This window comes from Protobothrops mucrosquamatus, unplaced genomic scaffold (assembly GCF_001527695.2).
Source record: "Protobothrops mucrosquamatus isolate PMUCROS unplaced genomic scaffold, P.Mucros_1.0 scaffold56, whole genome shotgun sequence".
NCBI classification, from domain to species: domain Eukaryota; kingdom Metazoa; phylum Chordata; class Lepidosauria; order Squamata; family Viperidae; genus Protobothrops; species Protobothrops mucrosquamatus.
Window position 1 is genome coordinate 775,290 of NW_015386436.1, and position 12,453 is coordinate 787,742.

General features: G+C 42.6%; 1 protein-coding gene across 1 annotated transcript; it reads left to right on the forward strand.

The window, feature by feature from the left end:
* Positions 1-88: 88 nt before the first annotated feature.
* GLCE (glucuronic acid epimerase) lies at positions 89-4,120 on the forward strand. The gene is made up of 3 exons (XM_015811899.2): positions 89-665; positions 1,641-1,886; positions 2,868-4,120. Exons 1-3 carry the CDS (start codon positions 89-91, stop codon positions 3,890-3,892), a joined length of 1,848 nt encoding a protein of 615 aa, XP_015667385.2. The 3' UTR covers positions 3,893-4,120.
* Positions 4,121-12,453: the final 8,333 nt, after the last annotated feature.

The window sequence follows — 12,453 nt, forward strand, 5'->3', positions numbered from 1 at the left end:
CTGGTTGCATATTGTTTCATGTGCCCAATCTGCTCTTTCACGCCGACTTTTAATTGAATTTAACTTTTATTTTAGGTATGGTATGAATATGCGTTGCTTAGCAGCTCGGGTGAACTATAAGACTTTGATTGTCATCTGCATTTTCTTCTCCTTGATTACCATCCTGCTGTGGAATCGATGCACCAGTGGAAAAATATCACCTTTCCCGCATGACTCGAGCGACGGTGTGAAAGCAGGGGGAACAGAGAAGCGCGTGGCTGCATCAGAGAGCGGCCAGTGTGTGAACAGAGCAGCTAAGCAGCAGAGTGAGGAAGCGTCGCCCCAGGAGCAGCAGAAGGCTCCCCCCATCGCTGGGGGCTTCCATGGCAACAAAATCTTAGGGCTGAAATACGAAGAAATTGACTGTCTAATCAACGATGAGCACACCATTAAAGGCAGGAGGGAAGGGAGTGAGGTCTTTCTGCCTTTCTCGTGGGTGGAGAAATACTTTGAGGTTTATGGGAAACTTGCCCAATACGATGGCTACGACCGGTTTGAGTTCTCCCATAGTTACTCCAAAGTATACGCCCAGAGAGCCCCCTACCATCCAGACGGCGTCTTTATGTCATTTGAGGGCTATAATGTGGAAGTCCGGGACAGAGTGAAATGCATCAGTGGGGTTGAAGGTTTGTTATTTTTATTCAAAATACGTCAAGATTTATGAGGATAGCTAAATTTTGATTCAATGCTTATATTAAAACTTTAAAACTAGAGGTTCCTTTCAGTATTGGAAGCTGAAAGAAATAACCCACCAAAAGGTTTTGTCCTTTATTTCAAAAATCAAGATGGATTTTAATCAGAAATTTAATGAACTAGTTGAGGTTCATGTTAATTATATTGTTTTTGTTCCATAGTGAAACAGAATAAACATGACCTTTGAGAACACAATAAATTTACAACGGCATCCATGATATAAAATTAAACATAAAAAATCAAGCCATAGGTTTTATCCTCCATTGGCTCTCTAGCGCCCTCCAGTGTCTAAAAGCCAATAACGGAGAGAAGGAAACCTCTCTTTGGGGGGGGGGAGGGTGTTCCCTGATGCAAGCACACAGGAAAGAAGTCGTAATTGGGTTAAGCCGATGTTTCTCAACCCTGGCGAATTTTAATTCAGGTGGACTTCTATGCCAAACTCTGGCATAGACTTCTGGGAGTTGAAGTCCACATGACTTAAAGTTGCCAAGGTTGAGAAACATTGCGTTAAGCCCTCCCAACTGCGTTGGATAGTATCCCTTGGTATTTGCGTAGTTGGGTAGAAATAGGCTACACATCTGTCAAGGCTTAAATACAGAAAATTCCAGTTTAGCATTATTATTTGAAACCTTTAGAAATCCACACTGAGCAGTATCTTTATTCTACCAACTGGTGCAGTACCTGTGAGGTTTTAACATTCTCCAGAAATGTTAGTCAGACGAGGGTAAACAAAAACAGGAAATATGCCTGTTTTGAAATTACAGAAACAGATCAAGCATCCCTAGACGCCACATTGGAATGTTCCAGGAGAAAAATGGCCAGTTTGAAGAAACGCTGGGATGTTTCAGGGATAAAAGCTACCCTGGAGTTTGGCACAGAGATGTATGAAATGTTCTCTTATGTTTCAGGTGTGCCGCTTTCCACGCAATGGGGACCTCAAGGCTACTTTTACCCCATCCAGATTGCCCAATATGGGCTCAGCCATTACAGCAAAAATCTGACTGAGAAACCTCCCCATGTTGAAGTGTATGAAACGGCAGAAGAGAGGGAGCAGGGCAGTCAACCGGGCAAATGGATGGTTCCGAAAGGCTGTTTTGTCACAACAATGCAGGACAAATCCAGATTCACAAATGTCAAGCAGTTTGTTGTTCCTGGTAAGTCAATGTAAGGCAAGTGGACAGCAAGTTGCCTTTCCTTTTATGTAAAATTCGCCATTCCTGGTTCATGACTCCCATTCTGGAGACCCAGAAGACACGAGGAATGTACACAGTTTTAGTCAATGTACCTGGACGTCGCTTCCCACCCTCACCCCACTGTTTCCAAATAGTTGAACTGTCATGAGATTGGTGTGTGTGCACAAAAACTCACTTGAGACTACCAAAATCTTCCAATTTGAATGTCCCTGATTTAGCATTGTACATACCTGGTTCCAAACTAACACCATGTTGAGGAAGTCACATGGAGCCTGATTTCATTGTGGCCTGGACAGCATTCACCATAACACCCTGGTTGACCAAGTGTTGTAGGAAGAATGTCACTGTTCCAGAAATGCCTCCTCATGATAATATTGAGCTGGGCAGAATAGAGGGAGGGAGCAGTGCCTGATCAGATAGAGCTGGGGGGGGGGAGAGATGGAAAGGAGGCAGGCAGGAAAGAAGAGCTTTGGGGTGTTAAATTGAGAAAGGAACAGGTGGCACCTAAAAAATGTGAGCAACAAGCATTGATGAGGCTGGGAAAGGCCTCAAAAGCCAGAGACACTCATTTGAGCTGTGAGTTGGAAATTTCTAATTGATTTCTACCAATAGGGATATTGCTGCCAGATTTAGCTTTATAAAGCACAAACTTTTGGCCTGACCTTTCTTCATGTTTTTAATGTGTAATAATATTGCTGGTCTATGACCATAATAAAGTTATTATTATTATTATTATTAATGTGTAATAATGAAGGGATTCAAGCTGATATATTTATTTCACCCTATCGATTGTGATTCCTTGGGCATTTGCTAAAACATGCATCTTGGCTGATCAGCTAATTGAGGGAACTACTTTGATGGGTCAGTTCTTCAGTACACAGAAAAAACCCTTACACTTTGCTTCCTGACCATCTCCGTATTTCTTCATTTGTTTCCCTTCAGAAAACTCCGAGGGAGCATCTCTCCAGCTGGGGAACACAAAAGATTTTGTCATTTCTTTTGACCTTAGATTATTAACAAACGGGAGCGTTTCCGTGGTTCTTGAGACAACAGAGAAGAACCAACTGTTTACGGTGCATTATGTCTCCAATTCTCAATTGATTGCTTTTAAAGACAAAGACATTTTCTATGGAATCGGGGCCAGGACCAGTTGGAGCACAATCACACGAGATCTTGTAACTGATTTAAGAAAGGGTGTTGGACTCTCTAACACAAAAGTGGTCAAACAGACCAAAATTATGCCCAAAAGAGTGGTGAGGCTGACCGTGAAGGGAAAGGGCTTCATAGACAACATCACAATTTCAACCACTGCCCACATGGCAGCCTTTTTTGCTGCCAGTGATTGGTTGGTGAGGAACCAGGATGAAAAGGGTGGCTGGCCAATCATGGTAACTCGGAAACTAGGGGAAGGATTTAAGTCTTTGGATCCAGGTTGGTACTCTGCCATGGCACAAGGACAGGCGATTTCCACCTTGGTTAGGGCTTACTTGTTGACAAAGGACCATACCTTCCTCAGTTCAGCTTTGCGGGCAACAGCCCCTTACAAGCTCCTGTCGGAGCAGCACGGCGTGAGGGCTGTCTTCATGAACCAGTACGACTGGTACGAGGAGTATCCAACCTCACCCAGCTCCTTTGTTTTAAACGGATTCATGTATTCTCTAATTGGGTTATATGACTTAAAGGAGACAGCTGCTGAGAAGCTAGGAAAAGAAGCAAAGCTCCTGTACGACAGGGGCATGGACTCCTTAAAGGCGATGCTCCCCCTCTACGACACGGGGTCAGGAACGATCTATGACCTTCGCCACTTCCTCCTCGGCACAGCTCCCAATTTGGCCCGGTGGGATTATCATACCACCCACATCAATCAGCTCCAACTGCTGGGCACCATAGACGAGGCCCCCGTGTTTAAAGAGTTTGTCAGGCGATGGAAGAGCTACCTGAAGGGCAGCAGGGCAAAGCACAATTAAGCTGAGCTGATAACCAAAACCACATTTCCTTGGTCTGCTGTGCTTGGGAACGGCCATCTTTAAGTAGAGCAGCGGACCTCTTGAACAATGGTGTCTGGGGGGGTTGTGCGTGTGTGTATGTGTATGCTGGGTTTTTTTTTTTAAATGATTTCCTTGAAACCCCTTTATAATCAATTGCATTCCAGAGGATAAATACTTTAGATTTGGAGATGGCATTAGAGCAGGCATCCAATGATTGGACTGAATCAAAACTTAACTGAACTCGTTTATTTATCACAGTGATCCATGATACTCAATGCAGAATATAATGTATACTTCTGATTTCCCCCCTTCTTTTAAGAGAAATTCTTTATAGACTCCCTATTTTGTTGCCTGGAATTTTGCAGAAAAATGAGAATCCATTTTCCCTTTCCTTAAAAAGAAACAGGTTTTTTTTTAAAGTAGCTTTATTGTATTGCTTGTATTTTCCAGATTGGTTGGTATGTTATTTTTTCCCTTGTGGAAAAAAATACCACAATGTTTTGGTTTCTGTATTGAGGGATAAATCCAGTAGTGATTTTGTTAATTCTTTTTAAAATCTCTTGGGGAAGAGACTTCTCCAGGAATGTTGGTGAAGCTCCTTGGAAGCAGAAGGAGCTGTAGAAGGTGCACCCGGTGCTTGCCCACTTCTCAATTGCCTCCTGTGAGGTTTGCACCAGAGGTTCTTGGTGGGATGGTGTCCATCTGTCCATTTGAATGTTTTGTTCTTCGAGCACAACTACAAGCAGGATGAGTTGATTGCACAAATATTGTAGCCATTTTGATTGTGTCTCCCTTGCCTTGATCAGCATTCTTCCACTGAATTTTGATCCTGTTACTCTTTTTCATGTAACACCGTTTGGGTTTTTTTGTATGTAAATAGTTTAATTTCTTGAGAAATTTGAACTGTTTTCTTTCAGGCTTGTATTGGTTGAAATACAATGTATATTATTTGGAAAAATAATTCTCTGATTTTGTTAGAATGTCTGAAATACAACAAGCAGTTTGCTTGTTTTCTTTTTGCAGCCACTCTTGATCATGAAAGTGAGTTGAATGTTTCTGTACTTTTTAAAATTACATAATATGAATCAGATATTCATACTACTTGTTCTACATTTTTCTCCTGCCTAGCCGATTTTCTAAACAATGCTAGCTACTTGGGGACTGTTATTTAAATTTCTGTTTCTAAATTCTGCCTAAGGACACGTTCTTGAAAAATTTCCATGGATATCTGGAATTTGTCATTGTATTGTCAGAGCAGTTCTGTGAAACTCACATGTATCTGTGTAGATATTCTGAATCGTAGAGTAACCTCTGTTTTCTCTAAGCAGACTGATGGGGCTTCCATCAGAAAGAGAGTTATGTGAGTTATGCCATCTCTGTCGCAAAATGCCATTTTCGCACTTGAAATTCTTCTCAATCTGCATCTTGCTTATAAGCAGCTTTTCTGTGTTTGACTGTTTCTATATAGCTGATAGAAAGTGAATATATAAATGATTTATTCCTATAAATCATGCTGCCTGCCTAAGAATCAGCTCAGAGGGTCAGCTTTTTTCATAGAAGTTAAAATGTCACTGGATGATATTTTAGCAGATCAGCTAATCTAATTCCGTTTATAAGCAATTCACAATCCTGTCTAAAAGCTTTGTGAGCCTCAGTTCTCATGCAGCACAACCAGATACTGTACATTGCAAAAACAATTTCTTTTCCTTCCCATATTGCAAAATGTACAGAAATAATAAAAGGTATATTTTAGTATTTTAAAGCTTTGAACACGTTCTGACATTTCATTTTTTTTCATATATATTATAGCATCAACCTCTCTGTTAAAGAGCTGTTGGGATCTTTTGATTTCAGAATCCTTCCCAATGTTCATCTTTTCCCATGATAACATGCCTCATTTCAAACTTTTTCATTTTTAGAAGTAACTTTGCAGCCCTCCAACTATCAAGCCTCTTGATTTTTAAGAATCAGAGAGAGAGAGAGAGAGAGAGCTGTGTCTGTCTGAAGATGCAAACTTCTGAAATCTTGCATGTAGTTCTTGGAGCAGAGAATTTGGGAGGAAGAATATGTAGACTGCAAAGGGGAAGCTGTGGGTGTCTTATGTACACAGAACTTCAGAGAATGAAAATAACTTCATACTGTTGATGGAATAGACATGTAAGTTAATATGTTCTTATTAAGATGGGTAGAAAGGGTAATAACATTTTCTTATGGACAGGATCAAACAATTGTGTTCCAGAAACAGTTTCCATCTGTTTGGCAGCCAGTCATCCCAGTTTCCCCACTACTTTGTCACTCCTCCCACCCGTCTAGTTCTGTCCAGAAGAAAGCTATCCCATCCCCTGCATGGAACATTGATTGCTGCTGGGTTAAATAGTTAGAGAGCTAACTATTTGATGAGATTTGGAAATGCTCACCCTCATTGTGATACCAAAAAAGGACATAGGACGTTTTCCCAACAACTGATTATGTATATATCCAAGCAATATATGAATTTCCCCTTATTTTTGCAGTTGGTGGCCATTTGTATTTGAAGCAGTGTGTGCAGATTTCTTGATTGTACCGCTTTGTTGATTTGTTAGTGCCTTAACTCTCGTGTTCATAACTTTCTCATGCAGTAAGAACACCGGCATTGCTCATTCTGTGGCTCCCTCATGCAAGCATCCTTAGGGTATCCAGGCTTGTAGGTCTTCGCCCATTGCGATAATAGTCAACCATGGCACACTGGCTCCTTTACAGTCTCTTGTCAGAGAGAAACCTAAAATTCCCCTGAAAATTTCAATAGGTTGAAATAGCTAGAAGATGACAAAGATCAGAGGCAGCTGTTGGCAAGCTGCACTGACTATGAGCAGGAATCACCATGTATGATGGGAGAGATTCACCTTAGATGGCGGTGTCATCTGAATGTTGTATTACCACTCCTGACACACTTGATTTGTTACACTTGTCAATCTTTATAAAATTGATAACTAGTTCGGTAATGCTTGTATGATGCAGTCAGCCGTTCACCTCTTCCTGCTTTGGATTTGACCTTGTCATCAATGGCTTTTGTGAATTATAGATGGTGGCAGTCACGGGAAGCCACTTGGTCTCCTTGCTTAAGAAATGTCATGTCTGCATTAGGCCTCATAGTTATATAACAAAAGGGTGTATGATAAGGAATTTCAGAAGGCAAAGTAAAATGTAAAAAACAGAGGGGAAGTTATAGGAAAGCCAGAACAGAATAATTTCAGGAACAAGGATTATGCACTTGTGGTTTCAGAGCTTGCAACTGCTCCTGTTTGCATTGTTGTACAGAGAGGTTTGCACTGTGTTTAAGGAGACAGCGGCTCAAGCACAACCATCGGCATGTGGCCGTTTCCGGTGCCATTCTCAGTGATTGACTGCCAAGCAGGTGCTTCATCCTCCTGGTTCTTGTGTGTTCCTTTTGTTTTTATTTCCTTTACATACAGGATTTACACAAATATGCAATAAATTGTTTACAGGATGCCCTTTGAAGGGCAATGAATCCTTTGTATAATTGTACAGACTTTGTGGTTTAAGCACAATGTGCACAGGCTAGTTTTCTATATGGCAGGACATGAATTTTTTTGCAGTAGAAATTATCAAGATATATGGAATTGACTTTGTCCTTCATGTAAAATTGCTTTATAAAATAAAATAAAGGTTTTTAATGTCTTATTGTCCTTTGGTGTGTCTACTAATTGTACTGCAGTTGTTTTCATAATGTAAGAGTGTCAGAAAATAACTTTGGGTCTGGATGCAACAACCTACTTCAAGATGTGGTCAGACACTGTTGGATTTTTTCAGTATAATTAAGCAGGAAGATTGCACAGCAAACAGTTATTCCTTTCTCAGAAAAAGTTTATTTCAATGTGTAAGAAACAAGAAAAAAGTCAAGGAAATGATGGGTCCACTAACAGGAAAGATAACGAGGTGATGGCTGGCAGGGAGCGAGTGGAATTGCTTAATTCATTCTTTACATCTATCTTCATGCAAAAAGAAAAAATACTCCAATTTGACATAAGCAATACTGTAGGACACAAAATATGACTGCAAGTCAAAATAGGCAAGAAAATGGTAAGACAACATCTAGCCAATCTAGATGACCCCTAGCTGCTCTAGATGAGTTCAAATCACCAGATAGATTCAAATCACCAGATAGATTCCAAAGGAGCTGGTAGACATGATTTTGGAATACTGAACAAACTCTTTCAAACCTGGAGCACTGGAGAAAAGAGCTGATGTGGAGGTTTATCTGTCTTCAGGATCACCTGAATGGTGCAAGTGGGTGTGGTGCCTTCTTGGAACTGCTGACTGATGTCGGATCCCTCCCCCTCTGTTGAGAGAGGGATGTCCAATTTTGACCTAGATGGCCTCTTTGACCCCTCTTTCAAACCAGTAGTTTCCAAAATGTGGACTTTGCTGTCTTCAAAAGAGTGGTCTTTGTCTTTTAAATGCAGATGGACTGCTGACTTATCCTGATGGATTTGTTCTCCTATGTTGTGTCATGCGTTTGTGGAGTGGTTGTTTTGTTTCCCCAATGTACAGATCTGTGAAAGGTCTTCAAAGAAAAACAAGAAAGTCCAGTTGCCTCTTGAAAAAGCACCTTTGGGACAACCATGACCTGGATGACTGAGAATCTCCATAGACATCTTGCCGGTCAGTTTCTAGAACAGAATCCTAGGCTGGAAGGGAGTTATTATATTGCCCCCAGAGCTGGAAAACCTAGGAGCCAGGGCTCCATTCCACCCAGACAAAACACATCAGCAAAATTACATGTTTACCTCTCCTGAACACAGGAAGAGCGACTGCTGAGTAAGCTTTTGTAGGTCTTTAGTTACCACTCCATTCATGCAACTGCCCCTCCCCCCCAGCAAGAAAAGATGAGCAACTGCCCCTCCCCCCCAGCAAGAAAGATGTGATATGTTAGGAAAGCCTGACTTTTTTGCCCTCTTTGGGGTAAGTATTATTTCCTTGTGTGGCTGCTATTCAAAATAACACATGCCCTGTGTTATATATGGTCTTTGTAGTCCCCTTCAGGCTGCCATGCCCAAAATAACCACAGGAGGGCACAATTTGCATTCCCTGTGCTATAGATGGTCTTTGTAGTCCCTTTCTGGCTGCTATGCCCAAAATAACCACAGGAGGGCACTCTTTTCATGCCCTGTGTTATATATGGTCTTTGTAGTCCCTGTCAGGCTGCTATGGCCAAAATAACCACAAGAGGGCACTCTTTCATGCCCTGTGCTATAGATGGTCTTTGTAGTCCCCTTCAGGCTGCTATGCCCAAAATAACCACAGGAGCGCACTCTTTTCATGCCTTGTGCTATATAGATGAGGGCTTTTCAACCTTTTCACAGACTGTACCACTTTTAGGACATGACAATATTTGAGTACCACCAATGCTTAGCAAGCTGTCAAAAACCTGATGACTAAAAAAAGGGGGGGATTTTGGGTTTTACTGATTAGATTCATTTGTTGTTATAGAAATGGCTAATTTATAATATGGAAAAGTAAAAAGTTGAGGTTCAATGTTAATGCTTCCTTCTACTGCAACAGAGGAAGTATGCTCTTTTTCCCTTCTCCCCCTCACTTTTCTCCCCTTTTTCCTCCCCACTGTGTCCTACTATTTGCTTTTGTATTTTTGTATTTTATTCTATAATCTAATAAAATATTACAAACTGTAGAAAAAAAGAGAGAAAAGTACCAGTTTTAAAAATATCTTCTGTGGCTGTTCCTTTGCTGAATCACTTTCCCTTTGCACTGACAAATGTATGATGAATTTATCCATGTTTATTAATATGCAGCACTACCAGCTAGTTCAGGGGTCTTCAAACTTGGCACTTTTAAGACTTATGGACTTCAACTCCCAGAATTCCTCAGCCCTCATGGCTGTTTGAGGAATTCTGGGAGTTAAAGTCCACAGGTCTTTTAAAGTTGCTAAGTTTGTAGACTCCTGAGTTAGCTGGTTGGCTTTAGCTTTAAATTAAGCCTATTTACCTTCAAAGAAAACTTTCTAAAAGCCACAGACAGACTCAATTAAAGGGGGTAAAACTAATTACATTTGTTTAAAGCGATTAAACCTTTCCTGGTGTCTTTTTCCCCCTTCCCCCACCCATACCAGGTTCTTTTATAGCCTCTCCCCTCTCCCCCCTCCCTTTTCTTCAGTTCACCTCCAGCTCCTTCCGGAAGTGTCAATCAGCTGGAGCCCTGCCGGCTCCTGGGGCTTACGGGGCTCAGCCCTGCTCTATTATTATTAATATCAAGGCTTCTAATAATAAAGATGAAGAAGAATAACCTCAAAATCCCGACCGTTCTGTCCCCTGAACTTGTCTTGCCCTCTCCGGCTGTAAAACAGGGCCCGACGGCCATTTTAGAAATGCAGATGCGGCAACTAAGCCTGAGAAAGAATCCCTGAAATGTATGTTGCCAACATATGAACTGTATCTCTATGTTCCCAATCTGGCCTCTTGTTTTTCTCCCAGCCTCTCGTACCGGCATCCAGCCGCCTCCTTAGGGACAGGAAGTCGGCCATGCCGAGAAGGTCGTTCTGAACGGAAGTGGAAGGACGGCCACAGAAACGGACAGGAAGTTGGCCATCCCGGGGAGGTCGGTGTGTAGGACAGTGGAGGACTACTGCGCATGTGTGACAGGAAGTCGGCAGGTAAGGTTGATTTCCTTGTGTGGCTGCTATTCCTGCCTAAGGCTGCATTCTGATGACTTCGCCCCTAAAATAACAAACATAGTCTTTCATACCTTGGGAAAGCCTGACTTTTTTGCCCTCTTTGGGGTAAGTATTATTTCCTTGTGTGGCTGCTACTCCAAAATAACCACAGGAGCGCACTCTTTGCATGCCCTGTGTTATATATGGTCTTTGTAGTCCCCTTCAGGCTGCCATGCCCAAAATAACCACAGGAGGGCACTCTTTGCATTCCCTGTGCTATAGATGGTCTTTGTAGTCCCTTTCTGGCCGCTATGCCCAAAATAACCACAGGAGGACACTCTTTGCATGCCCTATGCCAGGGGTAGGCAACCTTGGCTCTTTTATGACTCGTGGACTTCAACTCCCAGAATTCCTGAGCCAGCCATGCTGGCTCAGGAATTTTGGGAGTTGAAGTCCACGAGTCATAAAAGAGCCAAGGTTGCCTACCCCTGCCCTATGCTATAGATAGTCTTTGTAGTCCCTGTCAGGCTGCTATGACCAAAATAACCACAGGAGGGTACCCTTTTCATGCCCTGTGCTATAGATGGTCTTTGTAGTCCCTTTCTGGCCACTATGCCCAAAATAACCACAGGATGCAATGCAACTTTTGACAGCTAGTCGAGTGTATTATTTATTAGGCCAGAGATATATAAGCATAATAGTAATAAAAACTATTTCAGTATTAAAAATTGCATTCTGAGATGCTTCACAAATGTCTCCAGAAGTTTTGAATGCTCCAACAGTGGACGTTTTTAAGAAGAAATTGGACAACCATTTGTCTGAAATGGTATTGGGTTTCCTGCCTGAGCAGGGGCTGGACTAGAAGACCTCCAAGGTCCCTCCCAGCTATGTTATTCTGTTCTGTTCAAATCTCTAACTGGATTTAGAGGAAATTGATCAGGATGAAAAGGAGCACAGGCCAGGACTGCTCTGTCTGAATCAGGTAAACTGTGGCTTTTTAGGGTAACATCATTAAAATGGCACACTGCAACCCTGTGGGGCACACAGCACATTATCCGCACCAATCCAACATATCATATTGCGCTATTGTGCAGCTAGCCATGGTTTAATGAATGTGCCACAATTGGTGGAGTTTGCAAAATACACAAATGAGTTTCACAACAAAGATTGCTGCACTCTCACATGCCGTAAGCCACGAATGTCCAACCTTTTGGCTTGCCTGGACCGCACTGAGGGGCGAGGAATTCTCTTGGGCCACATATACATTAACTATAGTACACGTTAATGTGTATAAATCACATAATGTTAAAAGTTTATGATCTTGTGAGGCCACATTACTAGCTGTCTAGGGCAGGGCTAGGCAACCTTGGCTCTTTTATGACTCGTGGACTTCAACTCCCAGCATAGCTGGCTCAGGAATTCTGGGAGTTGAAGTCCACGAGTCATAAAAGAGCCAAGGTTGCCTAGCCCTGGACTAGGGCCACATGTGACTCACCGGCCGAAGGTTGGACATGCCTAATCTAACCTTAATGTTATTTTTTGGGTAGTCTCAACCAAGAGACTCACTTCTGCCTCTGCGCTTCTCCTTCAGCGTCCCAGGCATCCTAGAGCAGCCAAGCACCGCTCAGCACATTGTCTGAACCTCCAGGGTCGCTGTGTGGTCCGCCGCGTCCCCCGACTCTGCACAAGTGAGGCTACTGAATAAAGTCTAAGAGCGAAGCCGGCGGTGGGAAGGCGAGCAAATTAAAGCGAAGTCAGCGAGCAAAGCGACTTCGGCTTCCTCCTTCGCGCTGGGCAAGGATGTGAGGCTGGGCCGGCCGGGACGCCTCCCGCTTCCCCCGCTGGACGGCGAGGCCCGAGGAAGCCGGGCGAG

Excerpts from the sequence above, each read along its gene's own strand:
- GLCE (XM_015811899.2), top strand. The coding sequence starts at position 89 with ATGCGTTGCTTAGCAGCTCGGGTGAACTATAAGACTTTGATTGTCATC. Across the intron at positions 666-1,640 it reads ATGCATCAGTGGGGTTGAAG|GTGTGCCGCTTTCCACGCAA; the intron begins GTTTGTTATTTT and ends CTTATGTTTCAG. Across the intron at positions 1,887-2,867 it reads CAAGCAGTTTGTTGTTCCTG|AAAACTCCGAGGGAGCATCT; the intron begins GTAAGTCAATGT and ends GTTTCCCTTCAG.